The sequence below is a fragment of the Lissotriton helveticus genome, chromosome 7, assembly GCF_964261635.1.
Source record: "Lissotriton helveticus chromosome 7, aLisHel1.1, whole genome shotgun sequence".
NCBI lineage: Eukaryota > Metazoa > Chordata > Amphibia > Caudata > Salamandridae > Lissotriton > Lissotriton helveticus.
Genome location: NC_136068.1, coordinates 148618462 through 148638499, shown reverse-complemented (window position 1 = coordinate 148638499; position 20038 = coordinate 148618462). Strand labels below are relative to the sequence as shown.

Sequence of the window (20038 nt, the reverse complement as noted above, 5' to 3'; positions counted from 1 at the left end):
GCACGATACTTGGCCCCCTTTCCGGTGTTGTGTCCGGGCCTGACTAATGGCTTCCTCCATAATCGGCGGGCGGCTCCCGGGGAGCGGCGGGGATTTTGTTTAGCCTCTTGGTGGCCCTTCGCTGAAAAGCCTGCCTTGACCCGCGGGGCCCCCGTTGTGAATCCTGTTGCGCCTTAACGTGGGGCCCGGCCCCGAGGTGAGGTGGAGAGGGACGAGGCCGGATCAGCTAAGATGGCGGATGGCACCCTCTTGCGCAGACCTTATCCAGGCAGAGAAGCTGCTGTGAGGGAGAGTCCTGGGGTCTGGCGACACGAAACGGAGCCCACGTCCAGCGATATACTGGCTGCGATAACAACCCTGCATACGACCCTGCTCCGGGATGCCCGGGATCTGGGAAGAAGGATGGCCGCCATTGTTGTCCCACCGTTCCACACGGGAATAGTTCGATCTCAAGGAAGCGCCGATGTGCCTGCCTCTGCGTCAGTGTTGAGTGCTCCAGCTACGCCTCTGTTCGTGGAGACGCTTGACGACCTGATTCATGAGATCGATTTAAACAGATCTGTTGTACATGTGAGTGACTCGTCGAGGCACTTTTCTCTTCGGAGGTTGGGGAGATTACGTCGATCTGTGGTTGGGACTGCCCTGGCGGCGTTTCAGCACTTACCGGATGGTGTGACTCACTTTCCCTGGCTGGTGCGACTGTGTTCGGACTGGAGGATGTTTTTGGGGTCGATACTGACACGGGCGGATTTCCGCCATATATCCTCGGCTGTGTTTTGGTGGCTGAAGTTCCATGGAGTAACGACACTGCCCGGATCACTTGGACCCTCCATGTTGCTCTGTATGCCGATTGATAAGTGGACACATGTTGTTGCTATTGATAGAAAGGGCCAGGGGTGAGACCGTCTAGGGCATAGTGGAACTTATTGTTGGCTGACGATGATTTGGGAGACAACTGGTGGGGCTGTTATTGATTGGGCTATCGGTGATTAATGTTTTCCGTGGCTATTCTGCTCTTGCCTTTGGGATGTTTACTGTCGCGGTGGTGGGGGGGGGGGGGGCGGGTGACCAGATCGATGGCCCTTCCCCACATTTTTTCTCTTTTTCTTCTCTTTCCTATATTTCGGGTCTCCTATTTAGGGCGACAGGCACGCTGCTGGGGGGGATAGGCCGTAGCCTTCTGCAGGGATGCAGGGTGGGGGGGTAGGGGGATGGGGTTTGTTCATTTGTCCTTTCATTGTTTCTATGGCCCTTTGTCTTTCTTTTTTTTTGGTGTCGTCGTTTTTCATGTTTCCTACTGTATGTTTCGTTTTGAGGGGTGGGGAACAGCTTTGCTACGAAGCGTATTTGTTTTGACATTTATCCTGACTCGTACGCCTTACCCCCGATACTTCCAATGTATTTGCATTAATTGCGGATTTCCTGCTTCGTGCTTGCTATCGTAGGACCATGTATGACCGTATGGCATTGATTCTGATTTTTCTTTATTGTAAAATGAACCTTCTCGAATCCTGAAACTTGTATTGTACTCTTGAATACGAGGTATATCCTGGACGTTTATTAGACCCCGATTTTCGGGCTGCTGTAATTTTTCCACTGATCGCTGTACTTATGACTTGACTAGCGGCTGGCCGGGGTGGTTGTAGGCCCATGCTTGTATTTACTTGATGTGACAATAAAGGCTCTCTCAAAAAAAAAAAGAATTGTCACTAACCTAGGGGGAAGGAGCAAGATTACAACCCACAGCCTACATTACCTTTTGGAAGCATTAAATATAGTAAAATACTTCATTTCAGTAACAAGTCTGAGAATGGTATCAGTCTCAGTCATGTCCATTGCTCTGATGCAGAGTACTGAGGGTAATGAGTTACTAGTATGATAGAGAAATGCAAGTTTGAGCTTTCAACAATTGTATAGCTAGATGTTTCGTAGGTGGGTAGGTATAAAGGACAATCCTAGGAACAACATGTGAGGGCCTTGAGTGCCTTAAACTGGCAGCAAGTGGGTCAGGTCTAATAAGAGATTGGTACACAAGTACATCCTAGCAAGCTCACTAAGCTCCTGTCTAAGTAAGGGTACTGAGATCATGGTGATTTGGAGGCGATTGGCCCTGGGTGCCCTGCACAAAAGGAGGATCTTATGCTGCAGGCATACTCCACTTTATCTTTGTTTCCCCGGGCCTGCGATGGCTGAACAAGGTGGAATGACAATCTTATATTTCAGTGGATATGGTAGTGCAGTGGGAGACACCTAAAATGTTCTTGGCTAGAAGCTTCACAGTCAAGCGGGGACAAGGGACAATCCCAGGAAAACATATGTAAATCCTCAACATTGGTATTGGCATCAAAACTGTGATATTTGTTTCACTGGCACACCATAACGAGAGCAGGCATTGCTAACTGCACACTTATTGGCTCTCAATATATGCAGTCACCTTCATACACTGATGTAGGAAAGTAGGATCTGCTTTCATGGTTTGCCCCACTTTTTGCCTGGTGTCAGTGTGTTTCGACTGCAGTTTGCTTGGATCCTGATAATCAGGACCCCAGCATATCTGCTCTCTCTTCCAAAAAGGGTTTTGGTAAGTACTTTGCACTGCCACAATTGGCTACTGGTGTACCCTTATAAGTCCCTATTACATGGTACCGAGGTACCCAGGGCATAGGTACAACAGGGATCTCCCATTGGCTGACGCATTGGTTGTGCCACCCATGGAAGTTCACTCCAACTATGATTACAGGACTGCCATGGCTGCCTGTGTGAGCTGGTGCTCGCACCTCTCTCAACAGATATGTTTCCTTATATCTGAGGTCACTACATTTAAAACCTATAAGTCACCCCTATGGGAGGCCCTTCAGTCCTGAGGGCATGGTGCTTGGTTATACGTGTGAGAGTGCCCCTGCATGAGCAGGACAACCCTACAAATCCCAGAGTAGATTCTCCAGGCTTTGTAAGTGCGGTCAGCCATTTTAAGATGCATAGTGGACATCAGTCATTACGAGATGCCTAACTATATAATGGATGTGCGGAACCTGGTCATGTCTGGTATCAAACATGTTGGAATCATATCCAAACACCGATTTCGGGGTTGGAAGTATGATCCCATTTAAAAAAAAAAATCTTTTTATTGATATTTCTTATTATTTCCGAACAATAACAATAATGTAATGACATCATACATATTAACATATTAACGACATTAGGTCAATGCAGATGATGGTACAGCTTTCCATTAGGCTTTAGCAGATTGCTAATGTGGGAGTATGGATTGTTTTTTAAAAGGCTGCACTACGTTACCAATAAAGGCCTTGGTGAGACATTATGGTACACAACGTATTTATGTTCTGAACATGATGCATCACGTATTAGAACTGTGGAAGAGGGATACAACAAAATGAGGACAAAGTAATCAAATCAGGGATGGGGTGATCGCCTGAGACCTGTTGCCTGGTGTGTTGACAAGTGTAATCCCTGCCGAATGTAAATGGTGGAACCGTATGATGCAGGGTGCCAGGCTATTTCGTGGGGGGCTATCGGGGATTTCCATTGTATTGCTGTAACTAGGCCTAAGTCTAGAAATCGGCAGGTAGCTCTGTTTTTCTTATTCCTACTACAGAGATGTTATATATGCCTCCCAGCGAAAAGGGAAGTCGAGCCTTGTGCAAATTGCTAGTGCAGTTGGTAAGTTAGCCCAGTATTCACCTAGAGTGGGGCAATGTCATAACATGTGCAGTAAGTCCGTGTCAGGTAGGCAGCATCTGGGGCAAGCTGCATCAGTGAGATGAAAATACATATTAATCTGGGATGGGGCGAGGTATGCCTGGTGCAGTATGAAAAACTGAATCAACATAAAACGTTAAATGCGCCGCAAATACGTTGGGCCTTCCAAAACAGTCTCCCACTCCTTGTCCGTGAGTGTGTGTCCCAGATCCTCATCCCGATGTTGTCTTAGGGGGGTAAGGGCAATTGCTGTGTGTTGGCGAAGTGAAGATGCAAACCAACGAGTCAGATGACCCCATTACATGTAGGTGTTGAATTCTATGGTGTATGGGTGGTTCCGTGGTATGGTTGCCCCATTTGGATGACAGGGAGGCTATGAGTGCATGATGTAATAGGAATTGTCCAGGGTGTATATCCTCCTTTGACATAAGCCATGTGTATTGGATGAGGGAGCCGTCAAGAAAAAGGTTCCCCGTGTCATGAATACCCACCTTGTCCCAGCTACGTAGTTCGGCTGTCGTTGTGTATGAGCTTCCTTGCGGCGTTCCCAGTATTTCCCAGGGATGGCAGGGGCGTGAGGTGTGGTGCCCCTAGTGAGAAAGAGGCATCTGCGGTAGCATTTGTATGCTCTAGTGAGTAATTGTGCACTCAAGTCCCCAGATTTCGCGCATGGGTGAAAAGTGTGGTATGGCACTGGTGGCTGAAGAGGCTGTATCTGTCAGATGCCGGGAAGACTATCCATTGCAACTGAGCAGCTAGGTAATAGCGCTCTAAGTTAAACACCGCAAGCCCTCCCTGCCCTGTTGGCAGATATAGTTTCCTCATGGAGACTCTGTCTCGACATCCCCCAGACAAATTCTTTGATTGTTTTTTCCATTTTCGAAAAAAGGAGGGGGAGATGAAAATAGGTAGGGTAGTAAAATGATAGAGGAGGCGAGGGTGGATCACCATCTTTGTGAGAGCAATTCTACCAGAGACAGCTAGTGGGAGGGTCCTCCAGAAAATAATTTGCAAATTGATAGCAGTGGTGGCTCTGACATTTCCCTCAAATAGGTCCACTTTGTTCCGGTATATACATACCCCTAGGTATCTGAAAGCATCAGTACCACATGGCACAGGGACCTCTCCCAGGGAGTATCCCGGGTCTGTGGTTGTCCATAAGAAAGGAGAGAGAATAGACTTTGCAGCATTGACGCACATCCCTGACGCATTGGCAAATATGGCAACACCATCCCGCCAATCTAAGGATGGCGGGATGGCGTGGAGATCTCTCACATACATCAACCAAGTCATCAGCATATAGAGAGATTATGTACGTGAAGTTTCCCAGGTGGATACCCATGTCGATATGTGAATGGATGCATGCTGCCAGTGACTCAACTGCCAGTGAGAAAAGGAGGGGGGATAACGGGCAGCCCTGTCTTGTCCCTTGATCCACTTTTATAGGGTCTGAGATATAAGGTCCCGTCTTAAGACAGACCGTCGGGCGTTTGTATAGTAGCCTGGACCATGTTAAGCAAGTAGGGTTCTATGCCAAATCTGGTTAAGGTAGCGAAGAGATAATCCCACTCGAGGGAATCAAAAGCTCTCTCTCTCTCGAGATCCAGCACCAATTCAGGGGGGCGTACTATGCCACCCTAAAATAACGGAGAATATTGAGAGCAGTGTTATGGGCCAGGAAAAACCCGTTTTGATCCGGGTGCACCAGGGAAGGGATATACGGCGCAAGTGGCTTAGCGAGGATCTTCGCTAATATTTTAGTATTAGTATTTAAGATCGCTAGAGGCCTATAAGACCCAGGGGACGTCGGGTCCTTGCCCAGCTTCAATAAGGAGACCACATTAGCCATGCATAATGAGGGCAGCAGGGTCGCTTGGTTTATTGCTGTGGTGTATACGGCGAGCAGGCTGGGCACAAGGGTTTCCGCATATGTTTTAAAGAATTCAGTTGGGAGCCCGTCCGGTCCCGGAGTTTTCCAGGATGCTAGCTTCCCAGACTTCATCCACTGTTAAGGGGGAGTCCAATGCTAGGTGCTGGTCAAGTGATAATGTAGGCAATTCAACAGCATCCAAAAATACCCCTCTGTGCTGATCATCCCCTCGCGAGCCAGATGTGTACAGCCTGGAATAGTGTTTCGTCATTACTCTATGAATGTCTCTCTGTGTGTATCTCATTTGCCCTAGCTCATCCGCTAACGACTGTATGAGACGGTGTGGGTGTTCCTGTTGGATTCATTATGCAAGTAGTTTACCTGTTTTATCTTCTGTTGAGTGGGTGCGTGCTGAGTGAGCAAGATAATTGTGACAGCGCAGCTTTTCCAGTAGTGCTGCCCGTTCAGCTTGGATGCCGTCCAGTTGTGTTTTTGCTTCAGGTCGGGTGATGGCCAATGATTCTCATCGGAGGATTTGCAGCTCAATAGTAAACAGGGATGCGTCTAACAGTTGGAGGTATGATCCCATGTACTCCAGGGCCACTTAGAGGAGCCCCCTGTACTCCTGGTAACAGTCTTTGAGGGTCTGCCAGCAAGCTAGTGCTGCTGCCGACCACAGACACTGTTCTGCCCTCCTCCTACTGAGCCAAGCTCAAGCAAGTGATGGTAGAACAATAGGTTTCCTGTCACAGGGAGGTGTGACTTAAGTGTATTGGGCTAGGGTGGCGGCGCTTTTCAGCGCCACCAGACTGCATTGAAGGGCACATTTAGTGCCCCCCTTGCATACTCCAGTTCAGAAACCCTTGGTTGCCGCTCTGGCGCAAAATAGGACAAAGAACAGGGCCTCCTCTGGGAGGTACCCCTGAGTTGTTCCAACCCTTTTCCTTGGTTGTTTGAGATCTCCCCTGTGGGCGGGTCTTCAGATTCATTGTAGAACACGACTCACCTCTATAACCAAGATACTCTTTGAATGTCTGGACACTACAACTTGTTTGGACTTCGACTGGAACAGAGACTGCATCAAGGAAGACTCCTGCTGCTCCTGGTCTCACTGTCCTTCAAGTCTACTTCCTCTTCTGTGTCTGTGTTTCACTCAGGTTCTCCAGAAGACCTGTGGGCATCAAGGACATTTGAAGAAATCGCTCTCGGAGTGAAGGGGTCACTCCCCTGCATCTGCAGGCACCGCAACAAAGCTGACTGGTCTGCTGCTCCTGTCTTCCTATGGACTTCCCAAGGCTCAGCAAAACAGGTTGTGGTTCTGTGGCTCTCCAGAGATCTGACCTGTCTTTCCTGCAATTTGGAGGACAGTATCCCTCGTCGGAGTTGCTGGGACCAAATCCCTGTTCACCACATTGACTTGCCGTTGCCAAGGCTTGTTGGCTCTTCACTCCAGAGGTCTTCGGGCTACAAGAAGCTCCAACCTCCAGCACCTCATGTCTTGAAGATCAGCGTCCTCACTGCATCCTTTGCACTGTGTGCCTCCATCATTGGGGAACTGCCTGAGGTCCTCTTGCGACTCCTGTGCCTTCGGCCTATGGGTTCTATCGATGATCTTCTTCTGCTTTGGTGGGCTCCCCTGCTTGCTCCTGGCCTGCTCTGAGTCCCCTACACTTGGTGAGTCATGGCATCTTTTTGTTTTCCATATAAGTTTAGGCTACCAAGGCTTGCTGTTTCTCCTACCGGACAGCGACCACCTTGGCACCGACATCGGACGTGGAATAACTTGTGCATGGCTTCTGGTTTTCCTCAGTGTCACCTAGTCCCCACAGTTGCAGCGGCAAGGTCCTCGTGAACTCTCCTGACTTCCCTGCCAAAGGTGGGCATTGTGCTTCTCTGCCTTCTGGTCACCTCCGAGTGGCATAGACTCTGCCCCTATAGCCTTCTCCAGAGACCTTTTTTCCAAAGTCTTCCATTGTTGTCTACGGCAGGTTCCGACGTCACTTCACCCCTATGCACCTGGCTTCCTTGGAGCAGGTAACTTGATTCCTGGAGCATCCAACCTTCCGTGGCTCTCCAACCTTCCGTTCCCAAAAGAGTTTCTCCAGTGTCCTCTGGGTAGGGTCCTTCTTCTTTAAAACTGCAACTGTGACTTCTCCATAGACTTCCATTGGGCACGCAGCTGTGTTTCCACTCTGCACATAGCCTCTGTGGGGCTCCTAGTTACTTACCTTGAGTCGTTGCTTGTTCTCCCAGCTCCTCTGAATCGTCTGGTCCAAGTCCTGTCCTTCCTTGCAGTTCTCATTCCATTTTCTTAGTATATGGTTTGGTCTCCCCCTGGAAACCAGCGTATATTTGTACTACTTACCGGATTCCTTTGAAGTATTTCATGTGTGCTATTGATATCTCCTGCTAGGAGATATACCTATGTGTTAGCGATTGTGTTGTGTAATAAACAGACTTATTTTTTATAAACACTGTGTGGGTATCTTTCATCTAATCTATACTGTCGATTATATGAGGTAAAACAAGCTGCTTTACACTCCTTCAAGATAAACCTGAAGGCTGCTCTCCACATCTACAACTTTGACAGCTTACTTTGGGTATCAAAGACCACTTAAATCACCATAAGGGTTACCTGGATTAGTGCAAGGTGTATCACTCCTTAGAGTGTACACCATACACTAAGCCAGCCTGCTACAATTGATACACTGTCATAGTCCGATATATGGGACAGCAATGGCTAGAGACACTTCCCAAAGTGGGAGTTTGTTTAAAAAAAAACTAATGACACCCACACCATGGTGTGGGGTCAGTTTTCTATTGCTAGGATATACCTAGCAGTGACGAACAGTAAATAAAAGCCATCTAGTTGCCTTCTCTAAAAAAAAGGGTGCACTCAGATGGCTTACCTTTGACTGCCCCTACTCCCTCAAGCCGTTGGAGGATGGTTTAAGCTGAAAGAATACATTTTACCCCGTCTGAGTAAACCTGGTGGTCCACTCACCTCTAAATTGGGAGGGTGGACCAAAAGTATGGTAGAAAGGTCACTTTGCCACCATTGTGGCAGAGTACCCTCTCTGACAAACTAAATGAGCCTTTTAGTTTCCACACTCACGATGGACAGCTTAGTCATCCCAGTTTCCCTAGTGCTGAATGGTGATGTTGATGGTTCTGGGCAGCAACAACGGCAACAGCAGGAGGGCACATACCTGAGAGGGCAGAAGCAAATGTAATCACTTCTGTGGCAAAGATGATATCAGTGCTCAGAACAAGCAGTTCTTATAATTAATTTCGTTGTACATTATTATTTTACTTTTGCAGTTCGCTGAAAATCTGATAGGAATTTTCTATTTTGTAGATCAAACAGCAGATCACCTTAATTGGGACAAGATGTTGTCAAAGGTCAGAATGCCTCAAACTTACATAGCGATATTTTCTATCAAACGCTTACTGTCTTCTCAGTTCAACGAATTATGCTGATTGTAGATAGTAAACTGTATTTTTCTGAGAAGAAATTATTGTTCAGAGCTGTGGATCGAAACTGGTCTCTTAACACTACTTCAGCTTGGTGAAGCCAACTTGAGAAACCTCAGTATTTTGTCGAGTATCCTTTGAAATTGTTGCTATGGTGGTGCTTTTAAAAAGCATGCCAAAATGTATCTTGCTGAAGCTGTGAGTGTGCAAGTATGGAATGAAGTATTTACCCCGTCCAATAAATATTGATACCCGGGTGCAGTAAATACCTCATAGATTGAGCTGACATTCGGAAAATAGTGAAATACAAGTGGGAAAAGCTACTTACAGCATTTATATCCACACGTATCAGATCCTTACCCATATTTACCACTGTAAATTTCAGCAGGTTACTGCGGATACTGCTGAGGATGAAGTACTTACCTTATTATTCATAATTCTGATCACTGTCCAAACACCTGTTTAGGCAGAGATTGGAATTTAGCGAGTCACTCATATTCAGGGTCCATGGATTGCACATGAATACACATTGCGAATTTGCCCTACTAAGAGCTTGATTACGAGTAGGTCCTGTCTAATGCAATATTGATCACACCCAGTAAAAATCTGACAAAGGGTGTTCAGAAATGATCAGGTGCGCTAATTATCACATATTATGACTTTTTGGGCACTACCGTGAGGATTTTGGTACTCAAAGCACTAAAATCAACATGTTCCCTTAAACACCAGACCTTTTACTCATGTTGAATTCTGGAAGGTTTAGCCTCCCAAAATGTAAGGAAGGGTGCACGCTGTATTGCACCTGGCAATGACCGGTCACCACTAATAATTGCGATGCCAACGCTAACAAGTGTCACAGGATCACCGATGGATGATTGGCTGCTATCTGTGCCGAGGAGGAGCTCATTGACATTGACAGAATCTCTATGATAGTGACTGCTCTTCATTGCTGCAGTGCAATGTTTAATCCCTTAGAGATGACACGATTCTTGCTAACCACTCTGATATCTCAAAGATCGCACGTTCTTAAAATGATCGTTGGAGTGAGCTGAAATATTCCTTTAGAGCAGTGAGGATGGAAGGTGTTATAGGGACCGGTAACCTTAGTTTGTCCCTCAGCTACATCATTTCTAGAACTCCAGCAAAGCAAGGAGATTCGCCCGTTTGCATGTTTATGCAGCCGACTGAATATGCATGCTTCACACAAAGCAAAATATTGTATATAGGCGTAGCACAATATGTCTTGTTTCTACATAGAGAATAGCTTTCCAAACAGAATGTTTCACAGCATGCACCCAAAACGATACAAGGTTAATTAAACAGGAATGTATGGAACACCCTTTAAGGATCATAAAAATGTACGTATGACAAACCTGCATTCTCGAATCTGAAAGCTCATTGAGGTCATATGTTGCTGAGCTGATTGCATAGATTGTTTCGCAAAATGATCCATTTTTCGGGAACGATTCTAGACAAATATGTTGTAAAATATTTTTTATTTAAGTGCTTTGTAATTTACATATGGATTTTCAAATGTTACAATTGCCATATTCTCAACAAGGAAATATATTTGTTTATACATTTGCACAGTTTAGACTGAGACATTGGAAAACCGATATGAAATGCGTTACTTACCTGTAACTGCAGTTATCCAGTATTGGTGACTTTCATAGATTCACATGCCTGAATCATTCCCCATCGTCGAGACGGGAGTCTCCGGTACATAGAAAAGTAATGTCCTATAGACATATATAGAGAGAAATAGGCCTAAGGGCCTCACCTTAGTAGCCTATCTATGTCCTTTTGTAAAAAGGACCAAACTCTAGAAGAGAGCCAATCAGCTAACACCTCCCTCTAGAACCTTCCTGTCAGGAGCCTCAGTCTCTCAGATTTTCGTAGGCACCAAGCTAAGTAGGCATAGCACTGATAGAGAGATAGGTGAGTCCTTCCAAGGGAGGCGGGAGGGTTGCATGTGAATCTATGAAAGACACCAATACTGGATAACTGCAGTTACAGGTAAGTAACGCATTTCTTATCCAGTATTATGGGTGTCTTTCATAGATTCAAAATAGATTTCGGGCAGGCCACAGCACAGAGACTGCCTTGTTGTTTATGGTCGAACATCTGCGCTCCGTGCTGGATACCGGACGAACAGCGGCACTCCTGTTATTAGATCTGAGTGCCGCGTTCGACACGGTGTCCCACGAGATCTTGTTGCGGCGGTTAGAGGAAGCAGGCGTCAGGGGGTCCGCTTTGTGTTGGTTCCGTTCCTTCCTCTCCGACAGATCTTTCCAGGTTGCGATCCCACCAGGTAAATCTACCTCTCACCCGCTCACTTTGGGGGTCCCACAGGGATCATCTTTGAGCCCCACTTTATTTAATATATACGTCAGACCGCTGGCTGCGGTAGTCAAACGCTGGGGCCTGAAAATGGTTTCCTATGCGGATGACACGCAGCTGGCGGTCACATTAAGTGGGGACTCAGCTGTGGAGGCCCTCAAGTTTTGCGAGGGGCTCCGTGCGGTGGCCAGTTGGATGAATCAGAACTGTCTCCAATTGAACACTAAGAAGACAGAGGTCATGGTGGTCGGAAAGCAACCTGGATGGTGGAATGGCAACTGGTGGCCTCGTGAGTTAGGAATGATCCCTTCTCCCGTAATGGAGTTAAAAAATCTCGGGGTCTGGCTGGACCCCACCCTCAGTTTCACCTGCCATACCAAAAGGGTGGCTGCCTCCTGTTTTGGCATTATCAGGGGCATTAGACCTGTGCTTAAATTTTTCGATGCCCCCACGAGACAGCTTGTGGTCCAGGCCTCAGTACTATCTAGGATAGACTATGCCAGTGCTCTGCTAGCAGGTACGAACCAGGCGGAACTCATGCGGCTGCAGCGAGTGCAGAACGCCGCAGCAAGAGCGGTATTAGGACTGCCTAGGCGATGTTCAGTCTCAAGAGCACTGCAGGCGCTTCATTGGCTACCGGTTGCTCGGAGGATCGAGTTCAAGGTGCTTTGCCTGGCTTTTAAAATTTTAAAAGGCACGGCCCCTCCTATACTGATGAATCTACTGACCCCTTATGTCCCTTCTCGATCCCTGAGATCGATGGGTCAGTATCTGTCTGTTGTTCCACGCTTTTTGTTGAGTAGGACGGGCGGCCGCTCCTTCCGAGTAGTAGCCGCAAAATTGTGGAACTCTCTTCCTATTGAAATTCGAGCTTTGGAAGACTTACTCCAGTTCAGACGTGCCATTAAAACCTTTCTTTTTAATAAAAATCCTTGATTCTGCGGCTTTTTGCGATGTTGTGTATACCTTTCTTGGCGCCAGGACGCCCCTCTGCTGGGGCAGCTGTGCGCGGTACAAAAACAGCTAACATAACATAATATAACATAACAGATTCACATGCCTGAATCAGAGTAGCAAGCAATACATTGTGCACATTTCTGATGGAGCATCATAAACAAGTCATTAGATAATACATATCATACGACTATGAACCATCAATAGACATCAATCAGAAGAAGTAACAGAGAAATGTGCATACCAGAAAAGGATGGAGGGATGGAGGAAGGCTCACCTTATTGGAATAGATGGCGTAGCACTGCTTGTCCCACTGCTGCATCCTTCATCAGCTCTGTTTCCAGGCAGTAGTGCCTGGTGAAGGTATGCGGCGACTTCCACGTTGCCGCCCTGCAGATGTCAAGGACTGGCACTCCTGAAAACAGTGCCATAGAAGTCGACATGGCTCTTGTAGAGTTCGCTCTGATTTTAGACTGCAATGGATGTCCGGCTTTGTCGTGGCAGAAGGCAATTGCCGAAGAGATCCATCTGGAGATGCTTTGTTTTGTAATCGGTAGACCCTTTCTAGGCCTACTGAAGGCAATGAAGAGCTGGTTAGATTTTCTGAAATGTTTGGTCTTATCACTATAACATTTTAGACATCTTTTAAGGTCCAATGAGTGCAGCGATCTCTTAGCTGCAGTACTGGGATTTGGAAAGAATGATTTGAGGATCACAGGCTCATTCAAGTGGAAGTCCGAGGGGACCTTAGGAATAAACCTCGGATTGGTCCTTAAAATAACTCTGTCATCTCTAAACTGCAGGAAGGGGTCTTGGATGGAAAGAGCCTGCAGTTCACTGACCCTCCTTGCCGAAGTAAGTGCCAGGAGTAGAGCCGTCTTCCACGAAATGTACTTCAAGTCTGCCTTGTGAATGGGTTTGAAAGGGTGTTTCATTAGTTGGTTAAGAACCACATTTAGATGCCATGTTGGAGGGACCATCCGAGGTCGAGGAAAAGATCTATAAAGACCTTTAAGGAATTGCTTCACCAGTCTACTAGACCAGAGAGAGGGTTCTTTAGGTGTCCTTTTAAACCGTGAGATAGCCGCCAAATGTACCTTTATGGAAGAGTGGGCAAGGCCCGACTGCGCCAAACGAAGCAAGTATGGTAATATTTGTTCTGGGGAGGCGGCGAAAGGACGTAAACCTTTGTCCGCACACCAGATGCAGAAGCGTTTCCACTTCAGGGAATAAGTCTTATTAGTGCTGTCCGCTCGTGCTCTGGCTAGAACATCCTTACAATCCTGCGGGATGTTTAACTTGCTGAACTCTCGGTACTCAGGAGCCAAGCCGATAACCTGAGAGATCTCAGATCCGGGTGCTTAATCTGTTTGTTGCTCATCGTGAGTAGAGAGGGATGCTGACGAAGCCGTATTGGCGGCTGCAGTGACAGGCGATGGAGGTCCGTGAACCAATGTTGTCTCGGCCAGAATAGGGCTATCAGGATTAAAGTACAGGGCTCCGCCTTAATTTTCCTGAGGGTTCTGGGTATCATCGGAAATGGTGGAAATGCGTACGCAAAGATGTTGCGCCATGCGATGGAAAATGCATTTCCGAGAGACCCTGGTTGGGGATGCCAGCTTGCGAAGTTTTGGCATTTGGCGTTCTCCCTGGTCGCAAATAGGTCGATTGGCGGTGTTCCCCATCTTGAAAAGACCTGAGCAGCGGTCGCCATATCTAGCTCCCATTCGTGTAAGGAGACTTCTGCCTGCTTAGGGCGTCTGCGATGACATTGTCCTTCCCTGGGACGTACTCCACTCTCAACGAAACATTGTGGAGAATGAGCCAGTTCCAGATTTTCTGCGCTTCGCAAGAGAGTGTTAGCGAACGCGTTCCTCCCTGTTTGTTCAGGTAGTGCATCGTCGTAGTGTTGTCGGTCCTGACGAGAACTTGGGAGTTCTTGATCCTTGGCAAGAAGGACTGCAAGGCTAGGAAGACTGCCCTCAACTCCAGTAGGTTGATATGGAGTTGTGTCTCCTGCGGTGACCATCTGCCGCTGATCCTCAATTCTTGTAGGGCTGCTCCCCAACCCTCCAGAGAGGCGTCCGTAGAATTGACGTGGGGCGCCGCCGGAAGCAGGAACGACAGCCCTTGCGAGAGGTTCTTGAGCGACCTCCACCACAGTAAGGCCTCGACGATCTGCCGTGTGATCTTTATGCGGTCGTCGAACGATCCCATGCATTGTGTCCACTGCCTGGACAAAGCTTCCTGGAGCGGACGCATCCGTAGTCGACAGTGTGGTCTGAGTAGAATACATGAGGACATCATTCCCAAGAGGGATTTGAAGGTCCGGACTGTCAAAGTCTTCTTCGAAGACACTGATGCGGCCAGAGAGATAAGCTTGTGTGTTCTCTCCTGAGAAGGGAAAGCCTTCGCCGCTGTTGATTCTAGTGTCGCTCCGAGGAAGGTAATGGTCCGAGAGGGATGCAAGGTGGACTTGTCTTGATTGAGCGTAAGACCCAAGTTCTTGAAGAGATTGAGACAGGCGTTGGAGGATGTGATCGCGCCTGCCTTGGATGGTGCCTTCACCAGCCAGTCGTACAAATACGGGAAGACTTGATGGCCATGCTGTCTGAGGAATGCTGCCACCGGGGAGAGACACTTGGTGAAGATCCGGGGCGCAGACTTGAGACCAAAAGGGAGGACACAGAACTGATAGTGTTGGCCTGCCACTGCAAATCGTAGGAATTTCCTGTGATTCTTGTGGATTGGGACGTGAAAGTATGCATCCTGTAGGTCCAAAGACGTCATGAAGTCTCCCTCCTCCAGCAGGCCCAGGATCTCCTGAATCGTGACCATGCAGAACGATTGCTTCTTTAAGAATGTGTTGAGCGCCCTGAGGTCTAAAATGGGCCTCCATTTCTTCTCCTTCTTTTGAATGAGGAAGAAGCGGGAGTAAAATCCTCTTCCCTTGTGGGTTGATGGAACTCGCTCTATTGCCCCTTTTTAGGTTTCGCCTCGCCGAAAGCTGCGCAAGCAGACTTTCGCGCAAGGCGAAAACTTTTGTGTACCATTATGGACAAAAGTCCCGCCTCTCACTTCCATTGGCTAGCACCATAAATGGAGGCTAGCCATTGGAAGTGAGATATGACAATCATGGTCCGAGGCGATTCGTGGGCGTTCCGGGGATGTTTTTCTCATCCTGCCCCTTTTAGCACGTCATGCGGCTGTGGGCGGATGTTATTTTTTTTTTTCGACGCCATGTTTTGATCATTTGCCGGATTAATGTCCAGGTGAGTGCGCCCCCCTCCCGCTGTCCGTTTGCCCGTTCCCGCCCCCCTCCCGCTGTCCATTTGCCCCCCCCTTCCCCCCCTGTCCGTATGCTCGTTCCCCCCCCGCTGTTCATGTGCCGCCCGCGCCACTGCCCCCCCGGCCACCGTCCCGGCTGCAATACATTTGACGCCCAGTCGCGCCATGCAAATTCAGTTACCGAAAGTGCACCCAAGACTGACTGGAGTCACAAGCGTTGTAGCACAGCCAGAGTCACGCTCCAAGTGAAGTTGGCGTGATAGATGGCAGCCTAAATCATTTCCTTCAGACTCGGAAACGCAGAGCTCTGTTCTTCCAGGAGCCGCATATATTCACTCACCAATAAGAACCAAGCAGTGAGTCGAAAGGAAGTAGGTGGATTGTACCTGCTGGTGCGTCGCCTGTTAGGATTTCTGCAAATGGGAAGCATTTTTAAACGGGCAGCGGATACATTAAAGCTGGGGTGAAGCACTCGTCGTGTCAGAGTTCTTTAGGGGTCAGGCGCTTGTGACTAACATCCTCTGGCATTGAAATGCGGGCTTGTGTGTCCTTGCTCCTGGAATGGACTGGACTGATATCATTAGTAGGTTCCGTTCCAGCCACTGGATTCAGCACAACTCTAAAAGGGAGTGTCGCATTTGCAATTTCAGAATTAAATGAGAAATGTTATTCATGGAAAAAGTAATATTTTTAGCTATTGTAAGGGAATAATGCCATGGCTTTTACTTTTCACATAAATTAGGGAAACTTTCCCAGTGAAAGAACCCCTCTGATGCCTTCCTGAGACATGACTTGATTTAAAACAAGTTCAATATATCACAAGAATCCAAGCCACATTTACCAGGCTTCTTTCAGCTTCGCCGATGCTCTCATATAACTTGATATAATAATGCAAATAAACTTAATACAGCTGCCAAAACAAGACCATCTCTACAGGCAGATAAAAACAAGAACATTAACCCCTGCCTCCTAATCACTTTTGTAGAGCTGCTGCTTGGCTGAGAGATTGTTCTCTCTGAAAGGGGCATCCTCTGAAGAGAAACAAACAGGCCTCTCCTCCACCACTAACCAACACCACCAGTAAGCATTCCAAAATGTTCTTTCTTTGACGTCTGCTTGGATGTTGATACCTATTGCGACATCATTCACTAGATGGCTCACACCCTTTAATGAATGGTCTTTGGTAGCTCACACAGTACAATTCAGACAATCTTGACATGCAAATGGGTGTAATGTCTGATATTTATATGTTTCCCTCGTCGTCAATGCTTGATGTTGCTCTCCAGAAAGTGTCACCGATAGTCGTTAAAATATCACTCATAATTGCACTGAAATTATGAAAATGTCCCACTATGAATCTGATACCTTGGCAGCTATGCTTTGCTGGTTGTTTTTCTCGCTAAACTTTTCCTATTGCACAGTGTGAGACTTGCAGTAAGCTCAGCTGTGGAAATGTAAAGTCAAGGTTTCTAAGTCGATGCAGAGACCATGTGGTAAAAAGGAGGTACCTCATGACTGAGGCATCCCTTCATACTCCCTTAGTCCCCTGTCCTTTACACAATTATGGACACACATTATGGACAAAAGTCCCGCCTCTCACCGCCTCTCACTTCCATTGGCTAGCTCCATAAATGGAGGCTAGCCATTGGAAGTGAGATCTATCGTTCAAACAGTAAGAAGTGAGATGTGGGCTGCCCTGCCTCTGGGTGGGTGTGTGTGGCTCTGGGTGTGTGTGTGTGTGTGGGGCTCTCGGTGGGTGTGTGTGTGTGTGGCTCTGGGTGGGTGTGTGGGGGGGCTCTGGGTGTGTGTGTGTGGCGGGGCTCTGGGTGTGTGTGTCTCTGGGTGTGTGTGTGTCTCTGGGTGTGTGTGTGTCTCTGGGTGTATGTGTGGCTCTTGGTGTGTGTGTGTATGTGGCTCTGGGTGTGTGTGTGTGGTAGTAATTGCTGTCTTCTGAGCTCGTCCGTAGGGTACAATAGGTCTCACATTGCGAGAGATTAAGCTAATGGCAATGTAAATGACAAAACCAACACATAAATACAAAGTTTGTCATTTACAATGCCAATAGCTCTAACTTTTCCAAAGGCGAAACCATTGAATTGTAAATGCTTGTTGGAGCGTGATTGAGATTTTCTTGAAGGAGCAATCGTAGGTGTTTGTGGGGCAGAGGGCGAGGAGGGGTTGTAGGAGGTATAAGTTCGAATTCTAGAGAATGGCCGAATTGAAATAACTGGAGGACCCACCGGTCCGTTGTTATCCTCTTCCAATTGTTGAGGAAATGGGTCAGTTTTCCTCCAAGTTTGAAAGAAGGAGGTGAAGGATGGACTGGCTGTAGTAATAGGTCATTGGCGTCCGCCAGTGGGTTTTCGCTGGGGCTTTCCACGAAAGTTGGACCTTCCAAAAGAGGACTGCCTGCTCTGTTGCTGTTGGCGTGGTTGGTATTGAGACTTGTTTTGTCCATACGAATACGAGGATCTATTTTGATAATTGCCTCTGCAAGAGGACTGGCCTCTGCCCCTGTTCCCACGAAAGGACTGGTTCTTAAATTGCAGCGTGCCAAGTGCTCTCGCTGTATCTGTGTCCTTCTTTATTGTTTGTAGCGCTTCATCAATTTTAGCGCCAAACAGTTGTTTCCCATCGTATGGCATGTCCAGGATCTTAGATTGTACCACCTCCTGTCTGAAGGAGGTAGACTTGAGCCATTCCTGCCTACGCAATACAGCTGCTCCTGCTAGTTGTCTGAAACCAGTCATGGCAACGTCTAGAGCACAGTCTATTAATTCAGAGGCCGAAGACTGACCTTCTAGAAGTAAAGCTGGAACCTCTTCTTTTGTGTCTTCCGGCAGGTCAGAAATGTACGGAGCAATGTCTGCCCATAATTGTCTGTTATATCTTCCTAGCAGCGCTATTGAATTCGCCGCCTTTATTGTCATTGCCGATGTGGTGGAGAATCGTTTTCCGATATTATCTAGTTTCCTGCCTTCCTTATCTGGCGGGGCTGTTAACGGTGAGGAAGGATTTCTGGAATTTTTCTGCGCCGCTTGTGTAACCACAGAGTCTGGTTTGGGGTGTCCTGTAAGACAGGCTGGCGCCGATGCCGGGGCCTTGTACTTTTTGTCCAGTCTTGGAACCACCGCTGAAACTGAGGCTGGTGTCTGCATTAATTGTAGACCCTCATTCCAAATGTATTCGATGATCGGAATAGATTTGGTTGTCCTCCTAAGTGGCTCCTTAAAATCATAAAGGAAACAATCCGTTTCCTGAGACTCCATCGTTATGTGGAACCTTTTGGCTGCCCTCTCCATCAAACTGTGGAACCCTCCTATGTCCGCCGGAGGAGAACCTAATGTTGTGGGCTCCGGGGAAGCTGGAGAAGAAATAATATAATCATCCCGTCATCATGATGGGAGACGTCATCCTGAATCTCCCCCTCTTCATGTGGTTCTTCCTCCTCCTCAGATGATGGAGGATCTTGAACGTGCTCCCTTTCTTGATGAAGCACCAATGGTGATGGTCTGGGCCGTGGAGACACAGCTGACCTTGTTGTTGGAGGCGCCTGCCTCTCCGCTGGAGCCGAGGACTCAGGGAATCGTTGCTTATAGTCCTGTATTAAGAATCTCAAATCAGACACTATAGCCGCTGGTAAACATACCATAGGCGTAACTTGAGTCTGCATATGTCTGAACAGTATGCTCCTGGGTAATTTCAACGGCATGGTCATCCTCATCCGTACTTTGGCACTTGACCACTAGTTGAGACGGACTTGTAGCCTGCCAGCTATCTTCTTCTTCATCCGACTCCTCATCTTGTAAAAGACGCGCTGGAGGCAGTTTTTGTACCCTACTTGGGGAAGTTAACTCAGGTGTAATATCCATTGAAGGACTCGTCGATGACGGGATTCGAGAAGATTTATCGTCGACGGAGCGTAGGTCTTGTGTTTGTCCCATCGATGGTGGAATTGACGAGGCGGACATTTCCATGATACCAAATATATATGATTTCAGGCCTATAGTCTTCTTTGAACTACTAATGAAAGACACAAGCTGAAATCCACAAAATGGTCGCACGCTCCATTCTGTATGTCAGTCAGCTGCAACGTGCAAGCAACGCAAGGCTTCCGAAAACAAACCTGCCAGCTTCCAGCTTGCTATTGCAACACGCCACATTTTCAGTAAATCATGTCGACATGACCTGCAGGCCTACGTGCCAAGTCCACGTACACCAGAGACACAGATTTCACCTTTAGGGAAAAACCCAACTCTGCTCTTGTAGATGACACGTGGGCAGTAACATTAGGGTATAGGCACACTTCGAGCCTTAAAAGGGTATCACACCACATGTGCACTTCACTGATTGGTCCAGCAGGTCATAGCCTGATCCAGATTACGTATGCTA

The 20038-nt window shown here is 47.6% G+C and overlaps 1 protein-coding gene across 4 annotated transcripts in view; it reads right to left on the bottom strand.

Annotated features, from left to right (window-relative positions):
* The window catches only part of SYCP2 (synaptonemal complex protein 2), a 2783385-nt gene that overhangs the window by 161424 nt on the left and 2601923 nt on the right, over positions 1-20038 (bottom strand). For all 4 annotated transcript variants that reach the window (XM_078651823.1, XM_078651822.1, XM_078651824.1 and 1 more), the window contains one exon: positions 10438-10532. In XM_078651823.1, coding sequence (XP_078507949.1) covers positions 10438-10532 — 95 coding nt within the window. The remainder of the gene's footprint in view (positions 1-10437; positions 10533-20038) is intronic.